Source organism: Ptychodera flava, chromosome 18 (assembly GCF_041260155.1).
Source record: "Ptychodera flava strain L36383 chromosome 18, AS_Pfla_20210202, whole genome shotgun sequence".
NCBI lineage: Eukaryota > Metazoa > Hemichordata > Enteropneusta > Ptychoderidae > Ptychodera > Ptychodera flava.
Genome location: NC_091945.1, coordinates 23332153 through 23353258, shown reverse-complemented (window position 1 = coordinate 23353258; position 21106 = coordinate 23332153). Strand labels below are relative to the sequence as shown.

Sequence of the window (21106 nt, the reverse complement as noted above, 5' to 3'; positions counted from 1 at the left end):
AAAAAATACTCTTCCCCCAGCAGCCATAAATTCGTTCAAAACACTTAGAGCTCTCTGAACAGCTTTATTGGGTGCCCCCTGTCTGGTAGACGACAAGTTAGACTGTGTAAATCAAAAATGCACTGTCTCCCTCCACTTTACTCGAACAGTAAACATTGAAATAAACAAATCTTGTTACTTACCCCTGTGCACGACTAGCACAGCCGTGTAAAAATCCCTGGCAACCGGTCCCTCATTTTAATGATGGACACTACCATCTTCCTACCTCGCGGCCCGATTAAGCAAACTGAGCATACGTGTGTGATAGAATATATGTTTGCTTCGGGTCACCAAATGTACCGGATTTCTATAGGCAGATAAGGAGAACACCACACAAAGACACCCTAAATATTATAATATAGTGTTTAATGTGCAGGTACGCCACGTGTTTTTGTCAGGATGTACATGTATGCCGCACAGTGCTCAGACATAAACTCATGGCAAGAATGAAGTGTGGAATTTATAGGATGCAAACAAGGATCAGCAAGTAACACTGTAAACTAAGTTGTCGTTAGGATTTGGTGAGATATACGGCAAACAGAGTTGTTCAGTATGGCGCGACCATAAGTATCGTTCAATTTCTCTCCTGAGAGAACAATGCATAGTCCTCTGCAAGTTTGCACACTTTTCTCTATTCATCTTTCAAAGGAAAACACCAACACTACCAGTTTGTTTGCGAAAAATGTGTTTTTACAACCTCCTACCTGCTCAATTTAAAGTTGTTCTCCGTATGGAGTGACCTACCAGGATCGTTTGATGTTCTTTCTTGTTCGACTTCCACTGAGACCCACTCCGAACTTTTACACTTGTGCTAACCATCGGCAGTAGCCGATGTGGCCATCGGCAGTATGGCCTAAAATTTAAAATGTCTTCCACATTATTGGTTTTCATGATGGATTTATAACAAGAAATCAACCGTTAACATCGATTATCCATATGTTGGGACTTTCACTGAGAATTACTTGGTCCTATCCAGTTTTGTCAGCTTCACTCCGTCCATCTTACCTTACAAGGGTCAATACCAGCAGTTAAATTGCAATATTCTTTGTTAACTACTCCATGCCTGACAGGGTTTAATTTTATTTTTTTGTTTGGTTTTGTTTGTCTTGGTGAATACCTACTTTACCAAATGTCCTCAATCCATTTCAGCTGAAAAAAGTTTTCTGCTATAAGTTCATTCTGCAATAGCTATGGTTTGTCCCCCTTTGTATATCACGTTTGGTCCATATTTAATTTACCTTTGAGGTATTTTGGAACCTGGTATAAGGTAATATCATACACACCAGGTGGAGCGACGGAGTAGACTCTCTCACAGCCCCTCCCTCGCTATAGTGATGCGCCCTCAACGGTCTTTCTAGCAAGCGAGACTCGCCGCGCTCGGCCAGGAAGGGAAGGAGATATGGTGAAATTCTTAATGTCGTTGCCGCTTTAAAGCGGCACTTCTCAATTCTTGGTTCTCGCATAAGTGCTTGTTGACATTGGCTATCTATGTGATTTTAATCATTTGTTCTGCTTTTCAAACTGTATGCAGTCATTTTGTCCAAAGATAAAGGTGATAATTTTTTTTCCTTCACCATGTTGCACGCAGCAGGTCTGTGATGTGTTCAGCAAACGCATTGCAAAAACACATGACTTTGCTTGTTTACATCAAAATGATAGATTTATCCATATACTCACTTTCTCGCAGCGATTGATACCAATTTTTTTTGGTTAGAACAACTCGTGATCGCATTTATCTACCGATGTTCGTGTAAATAGTCCAACACAGAAAGGTGGACATTTTAACAGCCTCTACTTAACCACAGCATCAATGGACGGCATGTTTCGGTAAAGTGAGACAAAAGCTCAACAACTTTTTATCCCTTAAATACAAATTATTGAAGTTTTATCATTTTATTGCTGTTTTTTGTGGAGTTGTTGCTTTTCTTGAACTTATCCCCAGAGTAACAGAACTTGAATTTTATTATTACTGGCTTTAACAAGATTTAAAAGAACAGTTCGGATCACCCAAATATATGCAGTGTCCAATGTGTTTTGGCAATTTCGTCGAAAACTCTTGCTCATTCAAGTGATACAAAGGGACGTGATCTTTATCGACAGAAAAGTTTCCGGATGTCAATTCTAGCAAAGATAATCGCCATACATTTGTCTACACTTACCGTAACGAGACTTCACCAGAAAATGTCGCAAAGACAATTGACTTATTTGTCAGATGGTTGCAATATGACAAGCGCGGTTGGTTCATTGGAATTCAATATTTATTACAGACTTGACTTTTTACTTTGAATTATTTTACACCGGTTGACGCTTCTGCAGCGAAAACGTTTTTTTTTCTATTTTGAGACGCTCGTCACAGTTCCGAAACAATACTTTTAACTCGGTAGATGTTCAATGATCAGTTTTCACTCTCTGTGGGCAAGTATCTGTCTAACCAATAGTACATGTCGGTTTTTGCCTTGTCTGCAGCCGCAGCGGCTACCGGGTCGCTTCTGTTCGCTCTGTGAACGAATCCGTGATCGACGTCTTCATATATCTTGATAAACGCCGGGGGACCACTGAGGTCCGAATCGTCAGCGGTCATATCGTCGAGCAAACGATTGGCGTCCCTCAGCGAGTCTTCTAGTTCAAGGACATCATCGACTGGCTCTAAAGGGTCCTCCTCGGCATATATCAGCAAAGTTGGGGCCTTCATTAAAAGGAGCTCGTCTTCAGTTACTCCGGCACCGTAAAATCCGACCCCAGCTTTGATTCTGTCGGCGCAGGATCCAGAAGCCAGCACTGTCTGTCGGCCTCCGAAGCAGAAACCGACGACTGCGGCGTTCTCGATTCCAAGATCGTTATGGATGTAGTCAAGTGTTGCATCCATGTCTCCATCGATGCGTGCTTGAGGGTGCTGTGCTCTCCATCTCAAGAAATCGCCGGTACCATTCCATGCGTTTCCTCGGTAAAGATCTGGCATTACAGCAGTATAGCCGCGAGAGGCCAACTCGTCGGCGATCAACCGGGTCGCTCCCAACTCATAACCGTAGATGTCGTGGATGACGACGACGGCCGCCAGACACGAGCCAATGGGTTCCACCAAGTAGGCGTTGAGGTCATCGTTTATGGCGATGTCCGTTCCGTTTGCAACGTAATCGTCGTGTCCGTCACCTCGATCGCACGGCCCAGGCTCGGTTGGCGAGTCTGCAATCAAGAGAGTAAAAATCGATCTTAAGATTAATGATGCCTCGATACCAGTCTCTTTCATAATCAACAATAATACCAGGGGTCATCGCTCTAAGTATTGGATAAAAGTAACAAATTATAATAGATTTATTGATACGTAAAAGTGAAAATGACCAACCTATAATGTGTTATTTCTATGGAGAAAGATTCGATTTCTTTTTCTACTAAAACGATATGGTGAAAACTACATTCACTCATAGTAGCGGACCAAAGGAGCAATGACAAAATTCGAGTGTCCAAAATCTATCCACAAGGCGCGTGGGTTCTACCATTATAAAATCGTGTTCAAGCTGTGATAAATAATACATGAGTATTGAAGTGACAATGTGACAATCACCGATGTTCTCTAGAAATACCAAATTATTGACGCCTTTAATGTAATTGCTGATATTTCTCAGTGTAAAATGCCACAAACGGCGAGAACGATGCCATAAAACAAACAATACCAAGAGCGCTAGCGAACCAGGAACTGATCAGCGAGGATCTTTGAATTCACCTACATGCATCCATATATCATGCACAGGTTCATGGCATACCATAGGGGATTCAATCTCCGATGATGACGATGATGATGGTTAAATATTTAAAAATGAAGATAAATAAACATACATTTGGACTCAGTAAATTTGTTGTTATTGTTGTTGTTATTGTTGTTGTCGTTGTTGATACTATTTGCAGAAAAGAACAAAGTATGCGCTGCAAATTTCAACACAGCCTAACTATACATGTGCGTTGCAAATTCAATACAGCCTAACTATACATGTGCGTTGCAAATTCAATACAGCCTAACTATACATGTGTGTTGCAGCCTAACTATACATGTGCGTTGCAAATTCAATACAGCCTAATAGGCTGTATTGAATTTGCAACGCACATGTATAGTTAGGCAGCAACGCACATGTATAGTTAGGCTGTATTGAATTTGCAACGCACATGTATAGTTAGGCTGTATTGAATTTGCAACGCACATGTATAGTTAGGCTGTATTGAATTTGCAACGCACATGTATAGTTAGGCAGCAACGCACATGTATAGTTAGGCTGTATTGAATTTGCGACGCACATGTATAGTTAGGCTGTATTGAAATTTGCAGCGCATACTTTGTTCTTTTCTGCAAATAGTATCAACAACGACAACAACAATAACAACAACAATAACAACAAATTTACTGAGTCCAAATATATGTTTATTTATCTTCATTTTTAAATATTTAATCATCATCATCGTCATCATCGGAGATTGAATCCCCTATGGGCATACTGCGACCCAAACACAAAATTCTGCACGCGGGTGTAATTCGATAGCAGGACTATGCCATCATGACTTACCCGATTCCATCAAGGTTAGAGTGAGTACGATGCCAACAGAAGCGCCTCCAACGGCTACGAATGCAAGTGCTATAATTTGAACCGTCTTTGATAAGCCCATACTTCCACTGTACGAGAATCTGAAACCCGAGTCTGTCAACCAAGTTAAACGTTGTCGTCTACAATCGATTGAAAATAAAAAAAAAACGTAGTGAAATAAGTGAAACAAAGAATTGGGGTTTTCTCCGTTATCATATATGTTAATCAAAAAGTTAAGTTTAAAATCCAGTTATAACAAATTGAAGCCATGGAAAAACCACCATTATGTTGTGATAGTAGAAAAGCAAGGCTTATTGACAGTGGTTAGATGCTTGCACCACTATCGAAAGAATGTCTAGTGCAGCTGGTCAGTATAATGTACTCCGAGCAAAGAGTGCATGGAACATGTAGCTTGGAGTATCAATCCATATCAGATCTGTTATGGGTAGCTATCATACGAATTCCAACATCTTGTGACCAGCACAGGCTATTCTGTTCGCGTACTGTGTTGTTGTTTGAAATCTGTTTCAAAATTTTAGGCGGTCATCCTGTAATGTGCAACAGGTCATATACCAGGTTAAACAACTTCTTGTCAGCAATACCAAAATCAGTGGCCATACTGTCTCGTGTAATTGTTTCAAAATCTCACAGCAGTCACTCCGTAATACGCAACAGAATATCGCAAGCATTGTTACTTATCCTATCGATGGTGAATAAAGCTGTTTTTGAAGCAAGCCCCGATGTGAAGCTGAAGGCACGACTCAAAGAATGCGGAGTCCGACTCGAAACTACTAGTTTGTCAAAGTGATCATGTATGAAGAGACAGGATTGTAGTTATACTTACATCAGTCGAATACAGAGCAAAAGAATGGACAAATGAGCGTCAAAAGCAGCAAATTTGAGCTGCGCAATCTCACTGATTACGAGACGAGGGTAGTTATCCAATCTTCTCTCTGATTAATCGTTAACCACTTATGTGAAGACTTTGATAGTCTTCAATAGGCTTACCTGACCATATCAATAAGGCATCATGTGCTTGCGCAAAGGACTGTGCAGAAGATTCATGCCTAGGAGTGACCTTATGACCTTCAACAACTTACTAAACCGATCGCGATCACATTTCGGATCATGTTGAAATCCAAAGCAGTGAAATTTTCAGCATAGCCAATACACGTAATATAGTCAGCAACATTTAAATTTCTTTGCCAAAATCCGGGTGAGCTTACGAAGAGTAGTCATATTTTTTTACTAGAGTATACAAGATCCATTAGCTGTAACTTTGGTCATTTTTTTATTTTGTCTCTTTCTGTGTATCATCTAGTGCAGTTTCTGGTTTGAATCCCTGAACCATGGAGAAATTCCTAATATTTAGTTCATAAATATACCCTAAATGAGTATAATCTACATTGTTATTGTTTAAATTTTGTATTCAGGTCCGGACTAGAATACATTTATCAACAATAACAATGGTCACTTCATATATACAGGCTGCGTTGGCAAGCAAGTCAACGGGCATTAGCCATGATGATCGGATTATAGTAAAATTCTGTAGTTGATACATTGAAACAGAGTAGTGAAAAATTAGTCAACAGTTACAGCTAATGTCCCTTTAATGCATTTATATAAAGTTGTACAAATACTGAAAAAAATTGAATGGACAAAGAATCTGTTGTAACTGCAGTATCAATCAAGTGTTTCAATAAGCGGCATGCAGCATACTGCTGATGAAAATACTCAGATTTTGACAAATCGCCCAGTATACCAAAGTTTTCATGCCTTCCATCATTGAGTTTTACCATGCTACCATTCTAACTAGACCCTGCTGTTTGACTCAAATGATTTCTTCTCTTACAAAAGTTTTACAAAATCTACAATATACTGGAAGGTTGAGATATTCCATCAAATAGAATTTTTCGTCTCTGAAATTTTTGATGTCACAATGGCAAATTTGGAGAAAAATAAATTTATTCACACAATTTGATCGTTTAAGTTAGAATCTTTACTGTTCAAAATTTTACTTTCGTGTTATTTTACGATGAGAATGTGAACGTTTCATTAACGGAATGCAAGTTTCGCTACACTACAGCACGGCTGGCTGGGTGAGCGTCGCTTGTTAGAAAGACCGTTGAGGGCGCATAACTGCGTAGCGAACGAAGGGCTGTAGAGTCCAGTGTTACGTACACTTGTATTTCTGTCATTTGCATTTCATATGTACATCGAAATGTCAATACCATAAGACTGCTGCATATTAATACTCAGGCTTTGTGAATAAGTTTAAAGCATTTCAAAAATAGCAACAAAAATGATGTTGATACACAAAAAAATGTTGAAAAAAATCAAGTTTAACACACCCACTGTTGCACTCTATGGGCATTGAATCATAGCAAAATGACAACTATAGGTAGCCATATAGGAACAGAATAAACTCTACCATTACATTCAGGAAGATGCACTCTTTTTGTGTACCAGAGTCAACACTTTTTTGTGAACAGTAATACACCTATTCTCCCTTTCAGCCATTTTCTGTTGATAACCGTCAAGTCTCCCAGTCTTCCATGTGTTTCTCTCTGGCCTGATCTTGTGTACAAGTATATTTCACCGTCATGGGCGCCATATGACCAGAACTCTTCTTCAACGTCATCAGAGTCAGAGCTATCTCTGTCACTGCCGGTGTACAGAGATAGTGACACCGCTCGTAGGCAGTAGAAGGGCAGTATCTGCATTAACTTTGATGATTTTGACAATATTTTTGTTCAATTTATAAAACTGCATTCTTGTTCTACTCCCTACAGCATGTTGAACTGTCCACTGAGTTCAGCTTGCCAACACGACCTGTGTAAGTGCACTGTGCATTTGTATCATTGAAAATATGACCTTCAGTCTGGACTCTGATTCAATTATCACCAATATTTAGACAAACGGGCTTTGTTGACAAACTGAATATTTTGTGTTTCAGCATGCTGCAAGAAACTGCATTTGATACATTGCATAGAAATGTTGAAAAAAAATTGTCAGCAGTAGCAGCTTCTGTTCTTCTAGTTGTTGTTTTTCAAATGAAAATTCAATGGCCTTCATACAATTTCTGATTTTTTCGAAATGAAAGTGGTTCTAGTTTTTGTTTAATTATCACTAAAATTGGAACCATTGGATGACATAGAAATGTTATTCATTTTACATTCAATTACCTACCAAACTATGAAGTCTGAAAATGTAAACCAATAATAGGGAACCTATATATTTTCAAGTCCCCCTTTTGCGCTGAGCAAAACCTTTAAGTCGCCCCTCAACTACCAGAATTTTCAAGTCCCCTCCCCCCACGAATTTCTCCAGGCCCCTCAACAGTATTTGTGAATGCAGACTAACCCCCTTTTAAACCCGAGATGTTTGAGTACCTAACCACCTTGTAGCTGTTGATATTTTTGTGATTCCTCCCCTAAAATTCACCCAGACCTTACCACCAAAATGATGGCTCCCTCAGTAAGAGCACGGTCCCTCTATCACAAGGGCATCGCGTACGGCGTGCATTGGACTAAAGTGTCGGAAGGTATCTTTCCAGCCAATAGTACATGTCCTGCTTAGCTTCCCTCGAAGCTGCGGCGGCGACGGGATCATTTCTATCCGCTCTGTGAACGAACGCATGCCCGACGTCGTCAAATACTTTGACGAAGGCTGCTGGACCGTTGAGGTTTGAATCGTCCGCTGTGAGGTCGTCGAGAAAACGGTCGGCATCTCCGAGGGCCTCCTCCAGTACGTACACGTCCTCTACCGACTGGATGGTGTCGTTTTGGCCGTACACCAACATAGTCGGGGCTTGCATGGAGAGCACTTCATCACTCGTCGTTCCCACTCCGTAAAATGCAACTCCAGCTCGAACCCGGTTGGGTGGCGGTGCTGAAGCCAACACAGTTTGATGGCCCCCAAAACAAAACCCGACAACACCGATGTTCTCAATATCTAGTTCAGCGTGGATGTAATCTAGTGTAGCGTCTACATCGGCGTCAATGCGACTTTGGGGGTGCTTCGAATACCACTCGACTATGTTGCCTGTGCCATTCCAAGGATTTCCTCGGAAAAGATCTGGCATTACAGCAGTATAGCCGCGAGAGGCCAACTCGTCGGCGATCAACCGGGTCGCTCCCATCTCATAACCGTAGATGTCGTGGATGACTACGACGGCCGCCAGACACGAGCCAATGGGTTCCACCAAGTAGGCGTTGACGTCATCGTTAATGGCAATGTCCGTTCCGTTTGCAACGTAGTCGTCGTGTCCGTCACCTCGATCGCACGGCCCAGGCTCGGTTGGCGAGTCTGCCATCAAGAGAGTAAAAATCGATCTTAAGATTAATGATGCCTCGATACCAGTCTCTTTCATAATCAACAATAATATCAGGGGTCATCGCTCTAAGTATTGGATAAAAGTAACAAATTATAATAGATTTATTGATACGTAAAAAGTGAAAATGACCAGCCTATAATGTGTTATTTCTATGGAGAAAGATTCGATTTCTTTTTTTCACAAAAACGATATGGTGATAACTACATTCTCTCTACAGTAGCGGACCAAAGGAGCATTTGACAAAATCTATCCACGAGGTGCGTGCGTTCTACCATTAAACCGTGTTCAAGCTCCAATAAGTAATACACGAGAGGTACGTAGTGAAGTGAAAATATCACAATCACGTCAATCCTCGCCGATTTTCTCAAGAAATAATCGAATTACTGATTTCTTTTTGAGGGAAAAGCTGTTTTCTCCCAGTGTAAAATGCCACAAACGGAGAGAACGATGAGAGAAAACAAACAATACCAAGAGCGCTCGCGCAACCAGAAACTGATCAGCGAGGATCCTAGCATTTGAATTCACCTACATGCATCCATATATCATGTACATGTTCATGGCATACTGCGACCCAAAACACAAAATTCTGCTCGCGGGTGTAATTCGATAGCAGGACTATGCCATCTAGTCTCGGTTTACCCAGACTGCAGTGGGGCTCTTCTGAGCCCTGTGCCAAACTGCAGTCAGGGTAAACCAAGATCATATGTCATCGTGACTTACCCGATTCCATCAAGGTTAGAGTGAGTACGATGCCAACAGCAGCGCCCCCAACGGCCACGAATGCAAGTGCTATAATTTGAACCGTCTTTGATAAGCCCATACTTCCACTGTACGAGAATCAGAAACACAAGTCTGTCAACCAAGTATAAAGCTGTCGTCTGCAATCGATTGAAAATAAAATTTAAAAAAACGTAGTGAAATAAGTGAAACAAAGAATTAAGGTTTTCTCCGTTATCATATATGTTAATCAAAAAGTTAAGTTTAAAATGCAGTTATAACAAACTGAAGCCATGGAAAAACACCATTATGTTATGGTAGTAGAGAAGCAAGACAGTGACTAGATGCTGAATTGCACCACTATCGAAAGAATGTCTAGTGCAGCTGGTCAGTATAATGTACTCCGAGCAAAGAGTGCATGGAACATGTTGCTTGGAGTATCAATCCATATCAGATCTATAATGGGTAGCTATCATACGAATTCCAACATCTTGTGACCAGCACAGGCTATTCTGTTCGCGTACTGTGTTGTTGTTTGAAATCTGTTTCAAAATTTTAGGCGGTCATCCTGTAATGTGCAACAGGTCATATACCAGGTTAAACAACTTCTTGTCAGCAATACCAAAATCAGTGGCCATACTGTCTCGTGTAATTGTTTCAAAATCTCACAGCAGTCACTCCGTAATAATACGCAACAGAATAACGCAAGCATTGTTACTTATCCTATCGATGGTGAATAAAGCTGTTTTTGAAGCAAGCCCCGGTGTGAAGCTGAAGGCACGACTCAAAGAATGCGGAGTCCGACTCGAAACTACTAGTTTGTCAAAGTGATCATGTATGAAGAGACAGGATTGTAGTTATACTTACATCAGTCGAATACAGAGCAAAAGAGTGGACAGATGAGCGTCAAAAGCAGCAAATTTGCGCTGCGCAATCTCACTGATTACGAGAAGAGGGCAGTTATCCAATCTTCTCTCTGATTAATCGTTAACCACTTATGTGAAGACTTTGATAGTCTTCAATAGGCTTACCAGACCATATCAATAAAGCATCATGCGCAAAGGACTGTGCAGAAGATTCATGCGTAAGAGTGACCTTATGACCTTCAACAACTTACTGAACCGATCGCGATCACATTTCGGATCATGTTGAAATCCAAAGCAGTGAAATTTTCAGCATAGCCAATACACGTAATATAGTCAGCAACATTTAAATTTCTTTGCCAAAATCCGGGTGAGCTTACGAAGAGTAGTCATATTTTTTTCACTACAGTATCTATACTTAATGCACTTTATATAAAGTTGTACGAATACTGAAAAAATAAAATGGACAAAGAATCTTTAGTAACTGCAGTATCAATCAAGTGTTTCAATAAGTGGCATGCAGCATATCGCTGATGACAATACTCAGATTTGACGAATCGCCCGGTATACCACCAAAGTTTTCATGCCTTCCATCATTGAGTTTTACCATGCTACCATTCTAACTACTTTTAGACCCTGCTGTTTGACTCAAACGATTTCTTCTCTTACAAAAGTTATACAAAATCTACAATATACTGGAAGGTTGAGATATTCCATCAAATAGAATTTTTCGTCTCTGAAATTTTGGATGTAATAATGGCGAATTTGGAGAGAAATAAAAAAAAATTCCATTTGTTCACACATTTTGTTCGTTTAAGTTTGAATCTTTACTGTTCAAAATTTTACTTTCGCGTCATTGTACCATGAGAATGTGAATATTTCATTTATTGAATGAATTTGAAGTTAATTGTTGTATGTATTGACTTTAAGAAATTTTCATGAAAAACTGACTTTTCATCAAACGTCTGATCGAAAATCAAGCATCAAGCATTTTCTTGAATATTTGATTATTCTCATATACGAGAATTCAAAAATCCCTCAAAAAATTAAAAGAATAAAAGCAATAGCTAATTTTTTTCTCAGCACCTCTAAGCAAACAATATTACAAACAGAAAATGTTGATACTTCTAAGTGATTTTGTTTTTTGTATGAACTCTAATCTTTTATATCTTATTATGTTGAAGAAATCAGCATTCCCCCTATCAATACGTTAGACTCTCTCACAGCCTCTCGTCGGATTCGCCTTAGTCCATACTAGCGCTCTCAGCAGTTGAGCCGAGCGATGCTCGGCTCAGCGAGCCGGCGAAGCCGGTAAGTTCCGCTACACTACAGCACGGCTGGCGAGCGTCGCTTGTTAGAAAGACCGTTGAGGGCGCATAACTGCGTAGCGAACGAAGTGGCTGTGAGAGAGTCTAGAGTTACGTACACTCGTATTGCTGTCTGTTGCATTTCATATGTACATCGAAATGTCAATATACCATAAGACTGCTGCATATTAATACTCAGGTTTTGTAAATAATTTTAAAGCATTTCAAAAAAATAACTACAAAAGAGGATGTTGATACACAAGAAAATGTTGAAAAAAATCAAGTTTAATATACCCACTGTTGCACTCTATGGGCATTGAATCATAGCAAAATGACAACTATAGGTAGCCATATAGGAACAGAATAAACTCTACCATTACATTCAAGAAGATGCACTCTTTTTGTGTACCAGAGTCAACACTTTTTTGTGAACAGTAATACACCTATTCTCCCTTTCAGCCATTTTCTGTTGATAACCGTCAAGTCTCCCATGTGTTTCTCTCTGGCCTGATCTTGTGTACAAGTATATTTCACTGTCATGGGCGCCATATGACCTGAACTCTTCTTCAACGTCATCAGAGTCAGAGCTATCTCTGTCACTGCCGGTGTACAGAGATAGTGACACCGCTCGTAGGCAGTAGAAGGGCAGTATCTGTATTAACTTTGATAATTTGACAATATTTTTGTTCAATTTATAAAACTGCATTCACCCGCTTCTCGTTAAATATGCAGCCGATTACATTTCCACTCCACTGTCACACATTATAAATCTTTCAATTTCAACCGGAATTTTTCCAAGCGAGTTGAAGATTGCAAAAATAACATCTCTGTACAAGAAAGGTTCCCCCTTCGACCTTGGTAATTATAGACCGATTTCAGTTCTGCCTGTTTTTAGCAAAATTGTTGAAACTGTTGTAAACAAGCAACTCTGTTCATTTCTTGTCAACACAACATTCTCTTTGATATGCAGTATGGGTTCAGAAAAAAGTACAGTACAAAATTGGCACTTGCTGATATTGTTGCTTATTTAACAGATAATATGAACAAGGGTAATTCCAGTCTAGGTATTTTCATTGATTTAAAGAAGGCATTCGATACTATCAATCATGACATTCTTATACAAAAACTTCATTATTATGGGGTTAGGGGTATTCCACTAGATTGGTTTCACAGTTACTTATCAGATATAAATCAATTCGTGGTGGTTAATGGAGAACACTCTACTCAAAGACAAATCAGGTGTGGAGTACCTCAAGGATCGATACTTGGTCCAACTTTATTTTTGATTTATATAAATGATATCTGTAATGCAACCACTTATTTTAATTTTAGGCTGTTTGCCGACGATACAAACATATCTAGATCTGTATGTGCCCAGCAAATAAATTTGAATGACGTCACTTTTCAACTTAATGAGATCGACAAATGGTGTAAGGGAAATAAATTAACCATAAATGCAGACAAAACAAACTATATGATTATCAAAACACCCCAGAGAAGGGTTACTTTTGAGGGTAACTTGCGTATCGGTACTACAGTTATTAAAAAAGTTTCTTCAGCAGGTTACTTTGGTGTAAACATTGATTCTTCATTTTCTTGGAAATCACACATTCAGAGAATTGTAAAAGCTATTACACCGAAAATTGGTATTATTTCAAAAATTCGACATTTTGTTCCAAAATCTGTTCTTCTTCATATTTACAACGCTTTTATTTTACCCCACTTATCCTACTGTATTGAAATTTGGGGAAACACCTATCAGACTTACCTTGAGCCAATTTTCCTTCTTCAGAAAAAGCTAGTTCGCTTAATCACCTTCTCCGATTTTCAAGCTCATTCCGAGCCTTTGTTCCGAAATTTACGTATTTTGAATATTTACAATTTAAGTAAATATTACTCATGTATGTTTATTTTTGACTTAAAGCATAACAATTTACCCCATAGAATTGATCGAAATTTTGACCTTGTCTCTCATGATTATCTAACACGTTCAATTACCGACAATAATATTCGAGCCCCACATGCAGACTTAGAATTATTCAACATAACATGACGTATGCAGTTACCAAACATTGGAACTCTTTACCACTTTCATTGAAGAAACTAGAATCCAGAAGTTTATTCAAAACGGAATTGCATTCTTATTTACTAAATTAATTGTAGAAACTCTAGTGTCATATTTATTTTAGTGTTATATTTATATATTTGTTGTTGCTGATTGACACTTTATTTTTTTTATTACAATTACCACTCATTTGCTGACGACTGTCTGTCTCATATACGTACGTATGATTGCTTTGTTATACTTCTTTGAGATTCGGGCCATGGACTAGATTAGTCTCTATGGACTATTTCCATGGTCCTCACCAGAAACATTGTAACGAGGTATACTTTGACATTTGTTTTTGTGTTGTAGTTATTTTTTTCTTTCTGGTGAAATAAATTTGATGACTTGATGACTTGATGGCATTCTTGTTTCCTCCCTACAACATGTTGAACTGTCCACTGAGTTCAGCTTGCCAACACGACCTGTGTAAGTGCACTGTGCATTTGTATCATTGAAAAAATGACTTTCAGTCTGAACTCTGATTCAATTATCACCAATATTTAGACAAACGGGCTTTGTTGACAAACTGAATATTTTGTGTTTCAGCATGCTGCAAGAAACTGCATTTGATACATTGCATAGAAATGTTGAAAAAAAATTGTCAGCAGTAGCAGCTTCTGTTCTTCTAGTTGTTGTTTTTCAAATGAAAATTCAATGGCCTTCATACAATTTCTGATTTTTTCGAAATGAAAGTGGTTCTAGTTTTTGTTTAGTTATCACTAAAATTGGAACCATTGGATGACATAGAAATGTTATTCATTTTACATTCAATTACCTACCAAACTATGAAGTCTGAAAATGTAAACCAATAATAGGGAACCTATATATTTTCAAGTCCCCCTTTTGCGCTGAGCAAAACCTTTAAGTCGCCCCTCAACTACCAGAATTTTCAAGTCCCCTCCCCCCACGAATTTCTCCAGGCCCCTCAACAGTATTTGTGAATGCAGCCTAACCCCCTCTTAAACCCGAGATGTTTGAGTACCTAACCACCTTGTAGCTGTTGATATTTTTGTGATTCCTCCCCTAAAATTCACCCAGACCTTACCACCAAAATGATGGCTCCCTCAGGCATCGCGTACGGCGTGCATTGGACTAAAGTGTCGGAAGGTATCTTTCCAACCAATAGTACATGTCCTGCTTAGCTTCCCTCGCAGCTGCGGCGGCGACGGGATCATTTCTATCCGCTCTATGAACGAACGCATGCCCGACGTCGTCAAATACTTTGACGAAGGCTGCTGGACCGTTGAGGTTTGAATCATCCGCTGTGAGGTCGTCAAGCAGACGGTCGGCATCTCCGAGGGCCTCCTCCAGTACGTACACGTCCTCTACCGACTGGATGGTGTCGTTTTGGCCGTACACCAACATAGTCGGGGCTTGCATGGAGAGCACTTCATCACTCGTCGTTCCCACTCCGTAAAATGCAACTCCAGCTCGAACTCGGTTGGGTGGCGGTGCTGAAGCCATTACAGTTTGATGGCCCCCAAAACAAAACCCGACAACACCGATGTTCTCAATATCTAGTTCAGCGTGGATGTAATCTAGTGTAGCGTCTACATCGGCGTCAATGCGACTTTGGGGGTGCTTCGAATACCACTCGACTATGTTGCCTGTGCCATTCCAAGGATTTCCTCGGAAAAGATCTGGCATTACAGCAGTATAGCCGCGAGAGGCCAACTCGTCGGCGATCAGCCGGGTCGCTCCCATCTCATAACCGTAGATGTCGTGGATGACGACGACGGCCGACAGACACGAGCCAATGGGTTCCACCAAGTAGGCGTTGACGTCATCGTTGATGGCGATGTCCGTTCCGTTGGCGACATAATCATCGTGCCCGTCACCTCGATCACAGGCGACAGGCTCGGACGGTGATTCTTTAAGTGAAAGAATATAAACTGAAAATATGTCTAAGCGGTTTTGTACAAAGCAACAATGACATGATCGTATCAACCATATGATTATTATCAAGAAACATTCGAAATATCATTGCATTTTGGCAGAAAAGGGATATAATTTATTGTAGTGGGATTTTTTTTTTGGCGGAAAGGGTATTCAACCGATGAAAAAAGCGAGCAAACACAAACATCATAAAACCGAACTACAAATTAAACCGACTAAAGAAGCAGCACATCAGTAGATCGATAGCTCCGTGCTCAAGTCCACGTATCCACGGCATAATACAACCCCCATATCAACAATAAGAATTGCATAATACCCAAAATAACTTACCTGGGTTCTCAGGCAACCACACGGTGAACGTCAGAGTCAATGCGATGCCGACAACAGCGACCACAATAACCCCTATGAGGGACGCCATTGCTATGACTTGAAACGACTTCGATGCACCCATCGCTCTCTGTATTTGAACGAAATTACATCACTCATTATTAATGCCATACATGAAGCCCCGTCTCAAAAATCGAAGCAATTCAATCTACAGTTTAAATTATGAGAAACCAAGAATTAAGTCGTTCCCCACAAATCTAATAAAATGACGTTATTATGAGTTAGTTGCCTATTGGTCAATACACCATACCGCCAAAAAGGTTAGAGACGGCGTTAAAATGCGCTGGCTATAACAGTTGCCTGCAAAACAAGACATTCACTCGGTGCTGTTGACATCAAAGGTGGCGTTACTCCGTTAGACTCTCACAGCCTCGTTCACTGCGCAGTTCTTCTGAGCAAGTAAAAATGACTAAGCCAGCCAGGCTGTGCTGTCGACTGAACAGTTGAGGGTGCTTGCATGGTGTCCGTCATAGCCGAATCAAGGAGCTGTGAGAGAGTCTAGCATAGAGTGTACTTTGAGCTTTTCAAGGTTCAAGAAAAATGGGAGAGATGTCATATCACATAGCTATATTTTTATTTTAGTATGGCATAGACCTTAGGGGTTTATGATTCCGGCTGTTTTTGCCAACCATCATACACGCATGCTCTGTTCTTCCCGTGGCAAAGTTCAGTTGGTCAACCTGTAAAAAAGTGGAGTGAATAATCGCCACTGCTCAAACACTGTTACGTCAAGGTGACCCACAGTGAATTGCAGTCACAGCTGTTTTCGAAGCACGACTCATTGAAGCTCAGGCTGGGCTCACGAAGTTGCTCAGTCCAAACTTCATCACCTTTTATGAAGTGGGTGTACTGTATATACTTAAATGACACAAATGCCTGGCCAAGAAAATAATAATTAGACGAACTTTACTTGCAGACAGATTTCAGCAGTTCAATCTTGCATATTATTCACCATGACTCAAATATTCAAAAACTCGAATACAGTGCGTAGCTTTATAGAGACATATGTATTCCCCTTTTCGAACCGGTGCAACTTCTGCCGAAAACATACCGTTCTCAAGTTTAAGCCAAAGAGAAAGAAAAACCCTCGGGACCCTTTCCGGAAATCCAACGGCCACACTTAGTATGCCTGGCCAAATACACTTTTCATAAATGTATGGACTTTGAACCAGACCACTTTGAACTATTTAACATTTGTTATATATTCCGAACAAAATGAGAACTTACGGCGATGTAAACCGAGTCGCAACTACCATGCATCTTCAGTGTCAAAGTATCCACTCCCGCCCACAATGTCCCTCTTGCCATTAGAAAAAAAAAACTCTCCCACAGTCCTAGCTACAATCCCCTCTCACCATCATAAAAGCTGGAACTTGTTCTCAACAAATCGATGATGTCCTTGAAGCACCCTGCCACTTAATTTTATCCGCTGCGTGACAGTTAATATTCTATACGGCTTAAGGTCTGAAATGGTCACCTCCATTGTAGTTCCCTGGAGTAGGTACGCGAGGTACTTTGGAACAAAGCCATTGACTGATGTTTGTTAAAACCACATTAAGGAAAATGGCCATCAACATTGTTGAAGTCAGCTGGCTGCAGTGAAAGCGGACAATTTTAAAATAAAATTCACAAAGAGATGCCGCACCACTGGCAGCATTGATGTGCCACGCGATTTCGTTGTGTCACAGGCAATACTTTCGATCGAGAGTAATACATGATTTTTTTGAAAAATGCAACACCATAAAATAAATCTGATCTCAAGTTACGTGTTGGATTGTTCCTTCAAATTTACTGAGGGCATTATCTAAATGACGCATTTCCTACCGGAGCATACAAACCACTGTAATTCCGACAAGGCAGTAATCGCGATAAAGGTGATCCGGCGACGGTGGATACACACATATGAACACGGTAAAATTTACATCTAAATTTGAAGACATAAAAACATTTTTATGAAATACAATGCATATTACCGTACATTTGGAGCAGGGCAAAGACTCTGTACCACCAGTATCACGTGTGTGTTAAAAGCCACTCGTTTGTATAAGCCTGCAACACCCTTGTCAAACAGACAGTCATTTAAACGTGAAAACTTTTTAACATTACGTAATGTGTATTTACTCCAAGAATTTGTCGAACACCAGTTCGCGAGATAAGGAGACAGGGCGTTTTCATCGCTGTAACGATGTCGCCCGGCCGACATCGTTGCAACACTTCAAACAGTGGCGGCGCTCTCACTTCCGTTTCACTTCTGCTCTTGTCACTGTCAGTCTCTTGCTACATAAGCCTGAATATGAACGTATCCATATAATGTTAAAGGGACAAAGTCGGCCATTTCTCCATGAAGTTTGTTTAATGCAAGATACTACTTATATTGATTGACATGTTGAAAGATGCTGAATGAATGGGTGACCATGCATATATTTGACCCCGGTATTAGACACGATACATGAAACCATGGTGACAATGAATTAATGGTCATGGCACAGTCGCTCGAGAGCTATTCAGCTCTGGGACTATTCGCCCCATAGACGAGTGTACAGAAGCGAGAAATACCCCGCTTCTGTACACTCGTCTATGGGGCGAATAGTCCCAGAGCTGAATAGCTCTCGAGCGACTGTGGTCATGGCAATTAAATTATTTTTGCCATGGCTTCATTACAAATTAGTAAAATCACTGTTTAAATGTAAAATGAAGGCCCTATACTCAACGGTAATCACTTTGAATGTTAATCAAACGTTGTAGTTTATCTTTTAGGTAAAATTCGTATTAAAATTACTGGACAAGCCCACTACTGAAAAACTCATCCATGCATTCGTTACCTCCAGACTGGACTATTGTATCAGTCTGTTCTATGGTATTTCAAATGACCAACTAAATCGTCTGCCGTCTCTTCATAATGCAGCAGCCCGTCTAGTCACAGGTACACGTAAATATGACCACATCACTCCTGTTTTAATTGATTTACACTGGTTACCTGTGAAAGCGCATATTAGTTAATAACTACTTTTAAGATTGTTAGTGGCGATCACCGCTTTATTTGAAATATTTAATTGACGTATGTAATGTAACGACAAGAAATCTACGATCTTCAAAGAAATTGCGTGTAACTCCTCCTCGCGGCTATTTTAATAAGCCCTACGGTCATAGAGCTTTTTCGGTACGTACTCCTTTTCTGTGGAATGCACTGCCTTCAGAAATTCGTTGCACCAGAAATGTTACATCTTTTAACAACAACAACTTTATTGTCTTCAGGCCTTCAGCCCAGATCAACACAGATAAAAGAATTACATAAACATTATAAACAGATTGCACCATTACGTAAATAATACCAAGGCTTCTTTCCCTAATTCAAAAGCTTGATAAGTATAAACTTTGCTAAATGACATATATTGTTACTCATGAAGAGTTTCGTTAAATTTCGTAGACCTGGGTTTCTAATTGCCAAATTCGGCAGAAACTGAATCCGTAGATTGTCAGTGGTAAAGATTACATTCGAACAGAAAATGAAATTCATCATCAATAGACAGAGTATCACAGATTTCACACGAATGTTCTGATCGCTCTAAGTATTTACTACAACAAGTTTCAATCAATAGTTTGTGACTGGAACAACGTAACAGGGACTATGACAGTGCCTTTCGATATCTATTGATTTTAAATATAAAGTAAATAATTCTTAAATGATGGGTTGTGTTTGATTTGACAAAATAAGTGTAAACGACGTATTCGAGACATCCTCCCACCATTCATGTTGCCAGTTGTCCTTGACTCTGTTCATAAAGGTGATAAAATTGTTTTGTTTATTACCAACACCTTGGCTGACTCACGCATGACCGAAGCCATACCTGAAGAGTGTATTTTGTAAATATGTCACCAATGCTTAGCAATTCTACTATTCGGCATAGACAGAAGTTTCACCCTCCATTCGATGCATCTAACATAGGTAAAAATAAATAGAGGGGTTCCTAATTCTCCAAGTACGGCAACAGTGGGAAGTTACGTTGTACACCAAGGAAACGTTTACAATAATTAGTGTACGGTCTCTATACATGTATACATTTGATATCCTCATAACTCAGCATCATACAGCAAAATCGGAAGTATCATTATATCAAAACCTTAAAAATAAAGATTACAAGGGAGTTCTCTGAACTTTTTGGTAAAGCGATAATAAATACGGATTTCTTTGTTTGGTCTGCTAGAGTTTGGGGGGTCAATCATTACGTCTAGAAAATACAATGCCAAGATATTTATAATACGATACAACATAAACCTTTTCCCCTTTATAAAACCATTGTTCTGTCTTTTCAATATCCAACCATTTCTGAAGACAATGATTTTTGTTTGTGCAAGATTTACTTTGATTTTCCATTTATCAGCAAACAAATTGGGTAAAATTAGAAGTCTTTGTAGGCCTACTACTGTATCAGCAAACAGAGTTATATCATCCGCATATCCATATAGCAGATGAAAAATATCTTTCAACTCGTGTTATCTGAATGTCCATGTGACCCGCGTTTTCAACAATACTTTGTAGTTCATTTATGAAAACAGCGAACAAAAAAGGGGCTAAGGATACATCTCTGTCTTACTCCCATTGGACAATCAAAGTTTTCTGTGATATGCTGACCTGTTCTACTAACATCATTATATATGCTATTAAAAGCATTTTACCTTGTACACCATTTGTAGGAGTAACGTAAATAACAGCGTATGGTTTACGGTATCAAATGCTTTAACAAAGTCAACAAAAATACAATAAAATCTTCCTCCTTTCCTGCAAAGATATTTCTTGACTATGGAATATAAAGTAAAAGTATTACATAAGGTTGAATATCCTCTTTTGAAACCTGTTTGGCACTCTGACAGTTTTCCTTCTG

General features: G+C 39.7%; 3 protein-coding genes across 4 annotated transcripts; all 3 read right to left on the bottom strand.

Annotated features, from left to right (window-relative positions):
• Positions 1–1897: 1897 nt before the first annotated feature.
• Positions 1898–6074, bottom strand: LOC139117197 (carboxymethylenebutenolidase homolog). Its single transcript, XM_070680093.1, has 3 exons — positions 5455–6074; positions 4593–4750; positions 1898–3222 (listed from the first exon to the last, which is right to left on the bottom strand). Exons 2-3 carry the CDS (start codon positions 4690–4692, stop codon positions 2435–2437), a joined length of 888 nt encoding a protein of 295 aa, XP_070536194.1. The 5' UTR covers positions 4693–4750; positions 5455–6074; the 3' UTR covers positions 1898–2434.
• Positions 6075–6202: 128 nt separating this feature from the next.
• Positions 6203–10667, bottom strand: LOC139117198 (carboxymethylenebutenolidase homolog). 2 transcript variants are annotated; one of them, XM_070680095.1, is made up of 3 exons: positions 10531–10667; positions 9667–9773; positions 6203–8918 (listed from the first exon to the last, which is right to left on the bottom strand). In XM_070680095.1, the coding sequence occupies exons 2-3, from the start codon at positions 9764–9766 to the stop codon at positions 8140–8142; spliced, it is 879 nt and encodes a 292-aa protein (XP_070536196.1). In that variant the 5' UTR covers positions 9767–9773; positions 10531–10667; the 3' UTR covers positions 6203–8139. The 2 variants fall into 2 exon arrangements, with proteins under 2 accessions (XP_070536196.1, XP_070536195.1); XM_070680094.1 differs by having other exon boundaries at positions 9667–9824; positions 10531–10648.
• A 3255-nt stretch (positions 10668–13922) lies between these two features.
• On the bottom strand, positions 13923–16462 carry LOC139117196 (carboxymethylenebutenolidase homolog). The gene is made up of 2 exons (XM_070680091.1): positions 16167–16462; positions 13923–15811 (listed from the first exon to the last, which is right to left on the bottom strand). Exons 1-2 carry the CDS (start codon positions 16285–16287, stop codon positions 15033–15035), a joined length of 900 nt encoding a protein of 299 aa, XP_070536192.1. The 5' UTR covers positions 16288–16462; the 3' UTR covers positions 13923–15032.
• Positions 16463–21106: the final 4644 nt, after the last annotated feature.